The sequence below is a fragment of the Crocodylus porosus genome, unplaced genomic scaffold, assembly GCF_001723895.1.
Source record: "Crocodylus porosus isolate Cpor-Errol unplaced genomic scaffold, CroPor_comp1, whole genome shotgun sequence".
In the NCBI taxonomy this organism is placed as follows: Eukaryota; Metazoa; Chordata; order Crocodylia; family Crocodylidae; genus Crocodylus; species Crocodylus porosus.
Window position 1 is genome coordinate 33,004,141 of NW_017728907.1, and position 13,682 is coordinate 33,017,822.

At 42.9% G+C, this 13,682-nt stretch overlaps 1 protein-coding gene across 1 annotated transcript in view; it reads left to right on the forward strand.

Moving 5' to 3' along the window:
* ABCA4 (ATP binding cassette subfamily A member 4) overlaps positions 1–13,682 on the forward strand; it is a 117,135-nt gene that overhangs the window by 9,255 nt on the left and 94,198 nt on the right. The window contains exons 2-4 of the mRNA XM_019531082.1: positions 3,502–3,589; positions 7,914–8,007; positions 13,069–13,210. Of these exons, the coding sequence (XP_019386627.1) occupies positions 3,524–3,589; positions 7,914–8,007; positions 13,069–13,210 (302 nt within the window). The 5' untranslated portion in view covers positions 3,502–3,523. The remainder of the gene's footprint in view (positions 1–3,501; positions 3,590–7,913; positions 8,008–13,068; positions 13,211–13,682) is intronic.

The window sequence follows — 13,682 nt, forward strand, 5'->3', positions numbered from 1 at the left end:
TCTGGCTTAGAAAAAACCATTACGGTTCAGATTTGGTCCAGGGCCCAGTGTGAGATTGACACCACTAGTTTAAACTAAGAAGACAAGTCCCTTTTAAATTCTTAATCTTCAAGACGTCAAATGAACAATTCACTAGTCTGTTCTTCTCTTAATAGGGGGTTATATTTGGGACTTGCCAGGCATTAACTTCCATCCATCATTAATAAGTTATTCCATGTATAAGGAACTCTTATATTTTTGTCTCTCTGTCACTGTCAGTTAAACCTAACCAGCAAATTAAACTAACAAGCAACAGCTGGATAAATCCACTCATTACCCCAAGGTTTTTCCTTCTACTGGGTATTTTACTGAGATTCAGAAGATAATGGCACTACTACATAGATTTTCCAGGGCAATGTTCAATAATTGTCCTATTTGGCTGTCTTGGTCACGCCTTACGGTATTGTTATTATGCAAGTTCCCCTTGCTGACAACAGCAAGGAAATGGCTGCACTAGTTTGTGTACCTTATGTGGGGAAGGACTTACCAAAAAGGGCCAGGTTGATGGCCATGGGAATCCATCATTAAAATAGGAACAAGCTAATGGAACCAGGGGAAAGAAAAGTATGTGCAGGGAGCCTGTGGAGGTAGGGGCCATTGCCAGGATATGGTTTGTATAGGCATAAATATGAAGCCTTGAATTCCCTTCCATGGCTGTCACAGAGGCTAACTGGAACAGCCTTTTTACCAGTTTGGTTGAGCTAGGTTTGGGCTGGCTACTTCCCAGTGCCTTGGCCTCCTTCTGCTGGGTGTGGTCTTTCCGGCAGCAGACATGCCAGAACCTGGCCTTTGGTGTCCACCGCATGCATATTTCTCTCTTTCCTTGATAAAGAGTACAATTGGATTCCTTGGCATCTTTGTGTAGAAAACCCATTTGAAGATTCCTGTTGAAATATCATTCACATATGCCACACTAATAGCTGAGAGAAAATGTGGCAGCAATTTCAAATTGGTTGCTGCTGGAACAGTCCTCAGTGAAGGCCTAGATTAGCATATATTTCTTGTCAGCCTCTTTATAACTAGTGATTTGCCAGATTGTCATTATCATCTTTTTAATGCCCAGCTTTATTTCTTCCTGTGACCACTCACTACTTGTGGACAAATGGCTCTGTGATAACTGAAGGTGCCTCATATCTACATTTGAAGGAGACAGGGACTCAAGGAGCCTTTGAATGGTAAAGTAGCTATTCATGAAATCTGAGGGTATGCTGTAGCATTTGAACATGAATCTGGTGCTGCCAGCTCAGCTGAAGTGAAAACCTCTGTGCCCAGGCCTTTGTCTGCAGAATGTGGTTTAATTGTTGAGTGACTGGTCTCTTTTCGAAAAGCACAGTGGGGACCCAGGTCAGGAACGAACAAGATTTGGACATCTCCATACAGAATTTGTCTTAATCCACTGCATTTTTTCTTCTGTGTATCTGACAGGTTTCTTCTTTCCAGAGTCCCAATTAGTGTTTCCTCCAGGAATGATTTGGGATTGGCTCAATCCCCACCAGCAATATGAAGGCAAATCTCCCTTGAATGGAAGAGTCTACATTCCCTTATGGTGCAATACCTGCTCTGTGCCTTCAGTATATCAACATCCATTAGGAAGCTGCATTTTCCTAAATTTCTCTGGCACAGCTTTAGACAAAGTAACGAAAGAGGAGGTTTGGTTACCTGGTGACAATTGGTAGTGCAGACTTAAAGCTACCTTCAGAGATGACCTGAGCAGGATATGGGGCTCAGGGCAAATAAGCTTGTGCAGGGCTCTGCCCCGGATGTGAGGAAGCCAGAGGTGGATTCGGCAGTGGAGGTGGGGGGGTGCTGAGCAGCCAGACATGAAGCCAGCAGCAGCGTGGAGTCACCACGGCCACTCCGCCTGGCTCTGCAGGGCCCCCCCAAAGCATGGGGGCTGGGGCAGTTGTCCCGATTCACACCCCTCCCCCCCCCGGGATGACCCTGGCTACCTCCCTTTGAAACATCAGACATTAATCCTCTTGCCCTCTAGTGCAGCTGTAGCTTTTTATAGCCAGTCAGATTTCCTGATGTGTTCTGCTTGTAACGTGAGCAGTTAGAGCTGATGGGGTGATACTGAAAACTGTATAAGACTGTTAACCTACAAAAATGGGACCTTTCCAGCCTTTGGCACTGTTAACTTTGCATGAAAAGTCATACTTGAAAGTTTGTCTCTTCCTATTTGATCTCTAATGAGTAAGTGCAGCCAATGTTACCTCTGTCGGGTCTCAAATAGCCTGCACCAGTCTCTGCTTTGCTGAACATGTAAGGAGAGATCCAAGTTTTTGAGGAGTGATTTCCAGCAGGTTTTAGTGGGATTGGTGCCAAGCCTTCTCCCTAAGATGGGCCTCTGCCTGAGTTTTAGTTCCTTTTCAAGTCATAAAATATGCACTTGAAATGATTCCTGAAAGGGTCAAGTAGCTAATGCTGATCTGATATCAACACCAAACTTTAACACTTCTGCAAATCCATGTATTTGACAACTTGGTTTAACTAAATGTATTCTGACTTACAGACTTCTTCTTCTTCTTAGAATCAAACAAGCACTTCTAGAACCAATGTATTTTACTTAATCCCCACATATTAATGAATTATAAAGAGATTCAGTCATTTGGGAACCATTGGAAAGTTGAAATGTAAGGAAGCAGTTACAGGTAGCAAGTTCAAAGTTTCTCTTCATTTTAGAAGATGTCCCAGAGAGTAGCTGTATTTACAGGTGAAATACAAACAAAAAATGTTGGTACTTAGAATGAGACTTTATGAACACACAGAACACAGAATAGCTTTAGATTCCTTGCACAATAAGGTTAAATTGGAAACACAAAAGTCTGAACTAAATTACTAGGGTAATGCTGGGTGTATCTACACGTGCGATTAGCATGTAACAATAAACTGCACCAGAGTTTATTGCTCCCAGGCACAGCGTTTACATGTGTATCCGGGGCCACAGCACATTGAGCCTGGGTGGAGCAGCCCTGGCTGTTAGAGGACCAGGGGGTCAGCCTGCCAGCCCAGGGCTGCTCTGCCCTAGTTAGCACCCTGTGCCCCAGCCAGCCCCATCACCGCTACATGTGCATGTTGCCACATATAACTTAGCCACTGTAGGATAGTACTTGTCCCTGATAATACTATCCTACAGTGGAGTTAATTAATTTACTGCGACCTAATAGCACTGAATGTGTAGACGGTGATGCTTTACCGCAGAGCTGATTAGTCTACTCCAGTAAAGTGTAGTAAAGCGTATGTGTAGATGTGCCCCTGTGTCTGTGAGGAGATGCAGCAGCCATTTTGTACTAACAGTTTTTCAGGGACTGCAGTAGGGTAGAATAGGTTCACCCCTAGTAATGGACTAGGACATGGCCCTATGGACAGAAACTACAGGCAGTTGTTCTGCTCATGGGTTTGTTTCAGTTGTCATCTGAACCCAGGTATGAGAGATAACAGCCGATGCATTCTGTTCCTCAGGTCTGCAGCCTCTTGATGCAGAATGAGCTTCTTCAGACAGGTCAGACTTCTGCTATGGAAGAACTGGATACTCAGAAAAAGGCAAAAGGTAATACCTTAGTCCTTGGGTTTCTGCATAATGTGCTGAATATAATTCAGTGCCTTTAGTCAAATGATTGATGCATTTACCTGCATGTTGATCACACACCTCATATACACAAGTATTTGCAAGCTACACTCTGCATGGTAAATTTACAAGAGAAGTCATTGTGTTGGACATTTGAAAAACAGCTCGCTGCAAGCAAAGGATAATTGTAGGGACTCCAGTTTTCATGCCTGGATATAATCAAAGGAATTGAGAAAAATGTTCTGTACATCCTACAGCTTGGGAAGGGTTGAGTCTGAGTCTTGAATTTGCCATTCAAACCCACAGAGACTTAAAGATGAGAATCCAGTTATATGCAGTAAAGCATGGATAAAGTTTGACTTTTTTTTATTACATAGCTGATGACATTACCACAAGAATCAGAGAGACCATCTTTAAATCCTTTCACATTATACTTTGTTTCTAGACCAGAACAACTAGTTTATATTATAGAAATGCCTTATCATTGTTTGTAGGTTTGGGGGTTTTAATTAAATTAAATAATTTTACAGTTAGACCAGAGTCCAGCATTAGGACCTGGTCATCTCAGGAGCTAGGAGGTCTCCATTCATATTGGCTTCCAGTCACAGGAAATTGGAGGTCAGCAGTTTACAGAATCAGGCCCTAGATTTCTAACTAAAGATAATGTGGCATAAACAAGAGGCAGTAACCGTGGGCATTCGGGTGCCTGGCACAGCATCCTGGGCTGGATGGAAACGCTTCCCTAGATGGAATAGATTCTTAATGTGTCCTTACTGTCCCTGAAACCTCCAATACAAACATGCAGGCAGCTGCCACCTGGTCTTAAGTTGATTTTGCTTTGGGATGCCTTTAACATTTTGTGCAGTTTTGCAGGCTGAACTGGAACTAGCTAGAATAGAAAAACCTGGTTTCACAGAGCACCTTTCATTTCTATGCTGGCCCCAAGTAGTTTGTGGTTTAAACCCCCTCCCGCCCCCTAAAGCAAGTACCAAAACTGCAGAGCCTAGGAACTACCTTGCTGTCCTCTTAGCTCCTTCAAACTCTGAAGTTAGGAAGAATAACTTGCTGTAGCACTCAATCCATCAATCTGTTTGTCTTCATATTGAAGTCACTTGTCCCTTTTCCCACTGCCACCCAGGAAATCTGTTCCTGCAGTCCACCTCATTGAGCTACGTAGAGTTGCCCCCTCTCACGACTTTCACAACTCTCACAATATCAGGCTTTTTTCCTTAGAGGCAGCTCTTGGATTGTTTGAATTAATCAAACTCAGAGGTGTTTAAATAAAGTTTCTAGCCTTCACATTTGTGGTAAAGTTAAAGGTAAAAAAAAAAAAAAAGAGGCAGCAAATAAAAAGATCCTTATTATATTTTTTTATAATGTTGAGGTTTTAATCTAAGTTCCTGATGATTTTTGAATGCTGGAGCTTGGCAGTGCTGTCCGCAAGACTCTGACATTCCTGAAGTTGAGCTTAACAAGTTCCAGAGAAAATATGTATTGGCTTTTTCCTTCCGTTTAGCTGGTTCTCACTGTTCTTCTCCACTGTTAAGGAAATAGGCGCCTCCTGAGTCCTGCCTCTCAGCTGCCTGATGTGATTAAAGTCCAGGAAATTTAATTTTGCATCCTACATTGGCAAACTCCAATACAGAGGATAGCTCCTTCAGTACAGAGGGTAATTCCTCTAATACAGTTGAGCTAAAATACTCTGCTGTTTAGACCAACAGTATATTCCATTGCATAGGTATTTTTAAAGAAACCAGCTAATGAAGGCATGCAATTTTAGTCCCCATCCCTTTATCCAATCTATACCATTGTTTGGCACCTGTAGTCCAGTTTTTAATATTAAAAAACTCCTCACCTATCTTTAAATATGGTTACTAGTAAAACTCAAAGCTACTGCCATGTTATGGTACTCAGTCTTTGATAGATCTCCTTGTTTTCTGTGGTCAAAATAATGCTTTAATTCAATGAGTGTATTTAGATATTTAGCCTACTAAGTCTGCCTGACTAGACTTCAAAACTTCAGAAGCGCTTTCTTTGTCCCCTCTAGAAATATCAGGAATGCTACATTTGGGCTTTCCTACTTTTGCAAGAGAGCTCTTTGCTGTGTTGAGTTTTCTCTGCTGTTAGGTACTAGCAGTGAGTGCTATATCTTTGGAAGAGAAAGATTTTTGTGACTTATGTTTGCGATGTAAAACAAACCAAAGAAAGTTTCTAACAATCTCTTTAAAAATAGCTTTTCCGTTTCCAGGTTTCACCTGCACGGGACTGCAATAAACTTTCTAGCTCTCTCTTTCCACAAAGCATTTCAAGAAAAACAGGGTAGCCAGGGATAGAATTGCTAATGACAAAAGCAAGCAGGGAGTGTGTTTTTTGGAAAATTATTCAGAAAGCATTATGGAACAATAATCACATGATTATCTAATTTTGGGCTGTCCACATGCAACCCATGAGAAGTTAAGGTGCAGCTTCTGGACTCCTTCCTGACTACCATTCCCCCCATCACTTTAGCTGCAACAGGAGGCAACGTCAGTTGGGTTGAGCTTAATTCAAATTAATAGACAAAGTTACAGGGGAGAAAAACAGAGCAACTCCAAACCCCTGTTTTTAATTATGCTCTGGAATGTCTTTCCCTCACCACCATTCGGCCTGAAGACAGTTGATGGTACAGGCTGCATCCTGCAGCTGGCTCACCAGTCACAAGCTTTACTGTCTATATTTGGTGCCTGGGGGGAAGTTTTACTATGTGAGCGTTCAAGGAGACGCTGTCATATTTGTTACAAAAAAAGATGTGAAGCAATGTGGCTCAGCACAAACAACCACAGCAAGCCCTCAGACCCTACATATGGCACAGAAGGGCTGCAGCTGAGGGAACCCCAACTCTTGAAACAAGCTTACAATAATAGGGGATGGAGGAAATTGAGAACTTGAAAGAAAATGGGGTTATTACACTGTGAACTAAGTGGTGTCCTTGATTTCTGCATGACATCATAACTGATGATCAGTGCCAAAGAGAGGTATAGGTAAGGACTGAGAGTATTAAATGAAAAACTAGCAAGGCCATGTTTGTTATAGATGCATGTGTGTTATAGACTAGAATCTTATCAGTTTTAGTACAAAATTAAAATGACAAATGCACCTAAGCAAAGAGTGGTAGATTTGTATTAAAGATGAATAAATTATACAAATATCAGAATAGCAAAACTTTGTGATACTGATGACTGTACTGACAACCTGCCAACTGTCCAAAGGTTGCAGTAGCACACATAGCAGACCATCTCTAAAGCAGCAGTGCAACCTAGGGAAGCTTCCAGTCCTAGCAGACAGTGCTCCTCCTGAGCCACAGTTCTGCGCAGAACAAGCAGGAGTGCTGAATGTTACTACAGCTTCTAAAGACAAGTTGTGCCTCTACAAGAAAGAGGATGGAGACCGTATGGAGCTTTGAGCTGCATCAAGCTACTGGGTTGTGCTTAGTTGGCCTCCAAACTAAATAAGGTAGATAGTAGGTAACTCTTTTGTCACGGGACTGAGAATGCTACGCTTTTATCACAGGTGAGGCACTAAATTATCTTAGTAGAGTCCATTGACATCCCTGTTTCCAGGCAGTTCAAAGCCATGTAACAGGAGAATGTCCCTAAAACCCTGATGTTGCATCTTTAATGAGGTTTCCTAGGAAATTATGAAAAAAATGTAAGAGAAAACTTAAAAGAGACCTCTGAGATTATTCATAAGCTTATAGTACAGTGTAGCTAATAAAATAATGATAAAGTAAAGGGCCAGAGAAGTGAAGAGTGTCTAGTCGCTGCTATATGTTACCAGAAGAAGGCATCACGAGAAGAAAATGAATAGTTTTCCACAGTCAGCAAGCATTCCAGAGAAACTGTATTGGGGGTTCAACTGATAACTCAATGGAAGAAGTAGGTTGTAAGGGTGAGACACATAAGCCTGATGCTTTTGCTTCCCTATAACTCTCTGTAGACCATGTTGAATGCCATTTCACAATGATCCCAGTGCACAGCCACAGTCACTATTCGTTGTCTTCTGCACTCTCCCCCAGTCAGCAGATTTCCCTGACATTGCTATTGGATTACCTGCTCAACAACTGCTTAGAATTATATTGTCTTTTATTTTAGAAAAACCTATTTGGGCCTATTTAGCACCATCTGACTGGTTTTTTTTTATCATAGCTCTTTAATCAGCACTGGTATGTTTTTCTAGAAGAGGAAGAACAGAAATGGTGAGATCGTGGTGGGACTCTGATTCATTACTAGCTATCAAGTCTATTTTGAATTCTCTATTTTTTTTTCAGCTTCGTTTTCTGGTGGAGCTTGTATGGCCTCTGTCATTATTTCTTTCCCTTGTCTGGCTGAGGAATGCTAACCCACTCTACCGCCAACATGAATGTAAGAATACATGAGACTGAAACCTCATGAAAATGATGATGATCTATATTGCAGGACACCCCGCGTGTGGGTTGAGGTCCCATTCTGATGAGAGTTATGCCCATGTGATAAGAAGATAGTCTCTGCCCCAAGTAGTGTATGCATTTTGTTATTTTAGGCCTATATTCTATCTCAACTCAATTATCCAAACAAAAATCCTGTTCTTTTCTGTGGCACATTTGGGATTAGAGTAGATGATCTCTTGAAGTTGCTTTATGTCCAAATGTCTATAATTCTATAATCAGTGATGTATGGTCTATTCCTCTTCTTATACAAGTAGCAGGACTAGTAGTACATGTCCCAGTAGCAAATGTGGCTGTTTAAGCTGAAGATCAGAAGCATTCTTGCTTTTTTTCTGCCCTTGCTTGCATCCCACTTGGTCAGGATGTGCACATATTGGTCTGAATACGGACCTAATTTACATTCCAAGAAGTCAGTGAGATTGCAGAGTTGCATATCAGGTCAGAATTTGGCCAGCTGTTTAGAAATCCCCCGTAGGTGAAGTAAATGGTTCGCATTGTGAGTCCTGAAGTGATTTATTATTGTTCTTCACATCACATTTGTGATTATCAGTATACTGTATTTACTCGAATACAAGACAACCCTGATTGTAAGATATAACACCTGCAATTCAATATTTAGACTCTATATATAGAAAATTATAATTTTGTTATAAATTTATAAAAATGGCTTTAAAATGTATAACATAATTTATTATTTTGTTATTTGAAAGCACTGACTGGAAAAAAACACACTTATTTGCACATAGGCAAATTGCTGCAGGTACCCAGAGACTTAATTCATCCAGGATTAATGCATTTTACCTTTTTGTGAAACTGCTGCAAGTTTTAGCACAGTTACTCCAGAAACACACTTTTAACCAGCCCTTACTTGGCAGGAGAGATACCATGATGGTTTCAGCCCAGGTGATTTTACGTACCTGGCAGGTGAGATCCCTTCTTCCTGGCCTTGAATGACTTGGTGTAGTTGAGGGTTGAGACCTGTCCACTGCACTACAGGTAGGCCTGCCTGTGAGAGTCTACTATAGTCTTCCAACGGGAGGATCTTGACTATGCAATTTATTGTGATGGGGAATTGCTCTTGGGCTTTCCTTCTAGCTTACTCTTATGGACTTTTGGCTAGGGGCAAACAAAACTAGGGGGTATCTGAACCCCAAGCCAGCTTTCATGGAGGATGCCTGCCATGAATCTGGGAGTGTCTGAAGCCCCAGGTTGAAGAATCTGGGAGGTAGGATCTTTGCAGGTGATAGTGCCACACAGACTTGAATGATTGAGCTCTGCTCAGTCAGTAAAATTTGGAACTGATTTGGCTAATTTGGCTTAACACAAAAATATCTCATCTTCTCTAGCTAAGATCAGATGTAGCATTTTTGACACCAAGGGCAGGGTGTCAGGACTGGCTTTGGCCCTCCTGGTGCCAGCCTGGTATGATAGTACCTCTAGGCCTGGTGCCAGTTCCAGAGGGACCACTAATCTATTTTTTTTAAAGAGCCACACAAAAAAATGTTTCCCATCAGCATTTTCTCGACCTTTTGGACTAAGATCAAATGATCAGCTAAAAGCCTGATCAGTGCCTTAATGGTAGACATAGGGATCGACAGAGCATTGGGGTCTATGGAGTGGAGGAGGGAAACCCGAAGCTCAAAACAATGGTGGTGCTGGCAAGTAACCTGGAGGTAGAAAGTGAAATGAAGAACAGAAAACAAAGTCTAGAGACAGATGGAGAGTGGACCAAGGTGGAGAAACAGAGAAGAAAGACAACAAAGAAGATAGGAGCAACAGTGAAAGTAGCAAGTCACAGAGGCAGCAGCAAATAAGGTGATGGGGAGAGGAAGGCCAAAGGAAAGACAGGAGCAGAGGAGAATGGGAGATAGATTGGGAACAGCAGGAGAAAGTACACTGGATGAGAGGCAGACAGCGGCAGGAGCACAACAGAATGGCAGCCTACCAGGAGCAGCACGGTAGGAAGACATGGAAGATGCACCAGGGAGGATTGAAGACTGTGGATAAAAGCAATATCAGCAGGTGACAGGTTGCAGATGGGATCAATGATGAACAGATACGGGTTCATAGGAAAGGTACTGTTTGAGATACTGGAGGGGAAGTGGGAACATCTCACCAGCCTGATTGCTTTCCAAAACAGAAAGACTTGGGAGTTTACTTATTGGAACAATGAAAAGTATGAACATTTCTTGGAAGAACCATGCAGAGGAATGTGGGAGGAAGGAATTAAGCAGGATAACTTTTATAGCAAGGGAAAAGTCAAAGGAATGAGTGATTATACAGATTTATTAGAGGCAAAAACATAGAAAGGCGGATGGAATTCTATGTGCAAAGAGCGAAGTGTGTGGAGAAGGTGTGGGATAAATACAGTATTTGAACTGAATCATGGAGGGCACGAGCTGCATTGAGAGGAAATGGGTGGTGCCCAGGTGGGGTGCAGCAATACCTCCTGTCTGTGCTCCAGCTAGGCCCTACCAGGGATTTTATATTATATCATGGGCAAGCAACGCAATACAGCAAATGCAGCAAGGAGGGGCACCTGTCCACACAGTGTCCCCTCATGGTATGATACAGGTGAGAAGGGAAGGGGCAAAAAGCTGCAGAGTACCAGGAGTCTCTAAAATGCACTAGCTGTGATGGGGAGCGGGGGAGGCGGGACACTTATTCTGCAGGGGTCCTGTCCCAAAGCCTATGCAAGCAAGGGCAGGCCCCCTGAGGATCAGTGTGAATCAGAAAGGGACAGTGTGGGACATGAACGAGGCATGCCCCCGGAGGCTGGGCGGGGGGGCCATGGCGACTGCCCACAGGCGGCAGTGGTGGGGGCATGGCAGTGGCGAGCAGGAAACTCCCAGAGGTGGCTGCAGTGGTGTCGGGGGAGGTGGTGAGCACCGACTACCGGTCGGTGACCACCTGCAGATGCAGCCAGTGGTGTCAGCGTTGAGGGGGAGGGAATGGCAAGCAGAGCCCACCCACAGGTGCCACCGGCAGCGTCAGCAGCACTTTTCACAGGGGGTGAACCCCCTATGTGTCACCAATGGTGGTGGGGGAGAAGAGGAGGGTGAGAATGAAGCAGAAATTGTGGATGAGATTCTGCAGAAGTGAAGAAATGAGGAAGAGGGGAGTATAATATTTGTAACGGAGGTGGCTCCAGAAGAAACAGGAGAAGACAGGAAAGGGGGGAGGGAGAGACCCCAGATATTGGGGGGGGGAGAGGGGGGGAGAAAGAAAAAAATCCAACAAGGGGAAGAAGTGGAAGTGGAACAAACAAAAGAGCCTGGGAGTCAGGGGGAGGAAAGGAAGAAATAAGGAAAAAGAAACCTGAAAATGAGGGGAATTAATTGGAGTTGGAGCAGCTTCCCACCATTAAGTCCCCTGGGCTGCAGCCTGGGGTGCCGAGCTGGAGGTGCGAAAATGGAAACCTTCCTGAAAGCAGAGACAGTCAGGCAGCTTGCAAAAGTGACAAGCATGAGAGTGAAGGAGGGGAAGGAGTCAACCACAATGAGCAAGAGTGCCGGTGAACCTCTTTTTAAAACAAGCACAAAGGCACTGTTTATAACATCTATTAATATCAGGAGCATACTAATAAGGAAGAAATGGGAAAAGATCAAACCAATGTTAAAACAAGTAAGGGCAGATATAATCTGCCTACAAGAATGTAGGCTACTAAGGAAAAGGGATTATAAGCACTTTGAGAAAAGGTGGAGACTGGGGCCTGTCCTGGTGGTCGGGGAAAAATGAAAGCAAAGCAGTTGAAGTGGCATCCAGAGATGGAAGATATCATCAGTGGCAGACTCCAATGAATGATACTATCAGTTGGGGAAGCAGAATTGGAAATTTTCAATCTATATGCGCCATCAGAGTGGGAGGGGAGGAAGACTCTGCTTAGAAAGCTTGCAGCTTATGAGGTTGGAGGAAGACTGGAGAATAGTGGGGGACTTCAAGAGCATTATAGAAGCAGGTGACAGAACGGGAAGGAGGAGGTGGAACTTTAGGCAGTTGACCGAGATTGCTAGCAAATATAAGAAGAGTCAGTAAGAGACTAAGGTGTGCGTGGGCAGGGGAGAAAGTTTTCACTAGAACTGACCCGTTTCTCTAGACAGAACACACTTGTTTCACTGAACCAGCAGGGAGGACTTATGTGTGGGACAGAGCGTTTCAGGTGTTCACTGAGGTAACAGGTTTTCATGGAGTTTTGTACCAAGAAAAAAAGAAGCAATTCTTGCAACTCCATCAAACTCTGTGGGGTTTGTGGGAAGTTGATGTTTGCTGTTTAAGGGTAGTTGCTTGTTTTTGGCCATGTAGTTGTTTTTGCAATTTGAAGTTTTGGTAAAACATGGATGCTCAGTATGTGAAGCTTTGTAAGGTAAGTGTCAGGTAATAAGTGTATTTTAAATAAAATTGGTAGATAATACTAAAAAAAGGTTCCCATCAGTAGGTTTGCTCACTGTGAGCCATGTGTTTTATAGTCATGCTCAGTATTGGCTGCATTAATCAACTTCATAGTTAGCTTCCATTACTGAGTCTGTGCTGATGTTGGCAACAGTTTTACGATAGATAATGTATTTAATGAAGTTTCTTTGTGTGTGAATAAGACAAGGGATGCTTGGAGGGAAAAAACACCTCATCTTGTATTCAAGTAAATAAAGTATAGTTTCTGTAATGCAGTCATTTAAATAAGGATGGGAGGTGGGACTTTAACAGTACTCTCTATTGGCTTAATTCTGCTGACACTGAAACCAATGTGTGTTTTTCTACTGACCTCTAAGGGAGTGGTGCTAGATCACTGCTGAGAGGGTTTGAAAATCCTGTAAAGAATGTACAGTTTTTCATGTAACAAAGGCAGTAGTTTGAAACAATGCTGTCAGGGTAAGTGATGTCACCAGACTCTTCCTTTTACCATAGGCAATACTGTGAAGCTGTTAAGAGTTCATGCAAACTGCCCTAGGGGTGAAACAATTATTCATGTCTTGTCATTAGTTCTCTGTTTCATATATCTTAGGTCATTTTCCAAATAAAGCAATGCCATCTGCAGGAACACTGCCATGGTTACATGGCATCTTCTGTAACATGAACAATCCTTGCTTCCAAAGACCCACTCCTGGAGAGTCCCCTGGCGTTGTGTCTAACTACAAAAATTCCATGTAAGCAGAGAGAAATGTTATGCGTGCATGAAAAAAATAAGTGGGTGTATGTTAGGTTAGAGTGGCCAGAATATGCTGGGGAAACCCCTTGCAGCTGATCTATAATGCTGAGGTGTGCACAATCACGGAGTAACCTCAATATCAAGGTATGAAGTCCACTCTCAGAATAATGTTCATCCCTGTCACCCATCAGTGCACCAGCCTCACAATAAAGGATATTTTAAAGAAATGTTCTGCAGTGTGAAATCAAGTCCTTCCTTTGGTAGAAACCTGAGCATATAGGAAGGCTGGATGGTTCAGGTCACTGATATTGGAGTATGGAGCATTTCACTTTCAGCATGTATGCCTTGATCAAACATACATCAGTAAATAACTGAAGCTATCGTTTGATGCCCATTCTGTGTGGCCAATGTAAAATGACCTCAGTGGTCTCACTCCAGTTGCCAGTGAACACATAAAAAACATATCTACC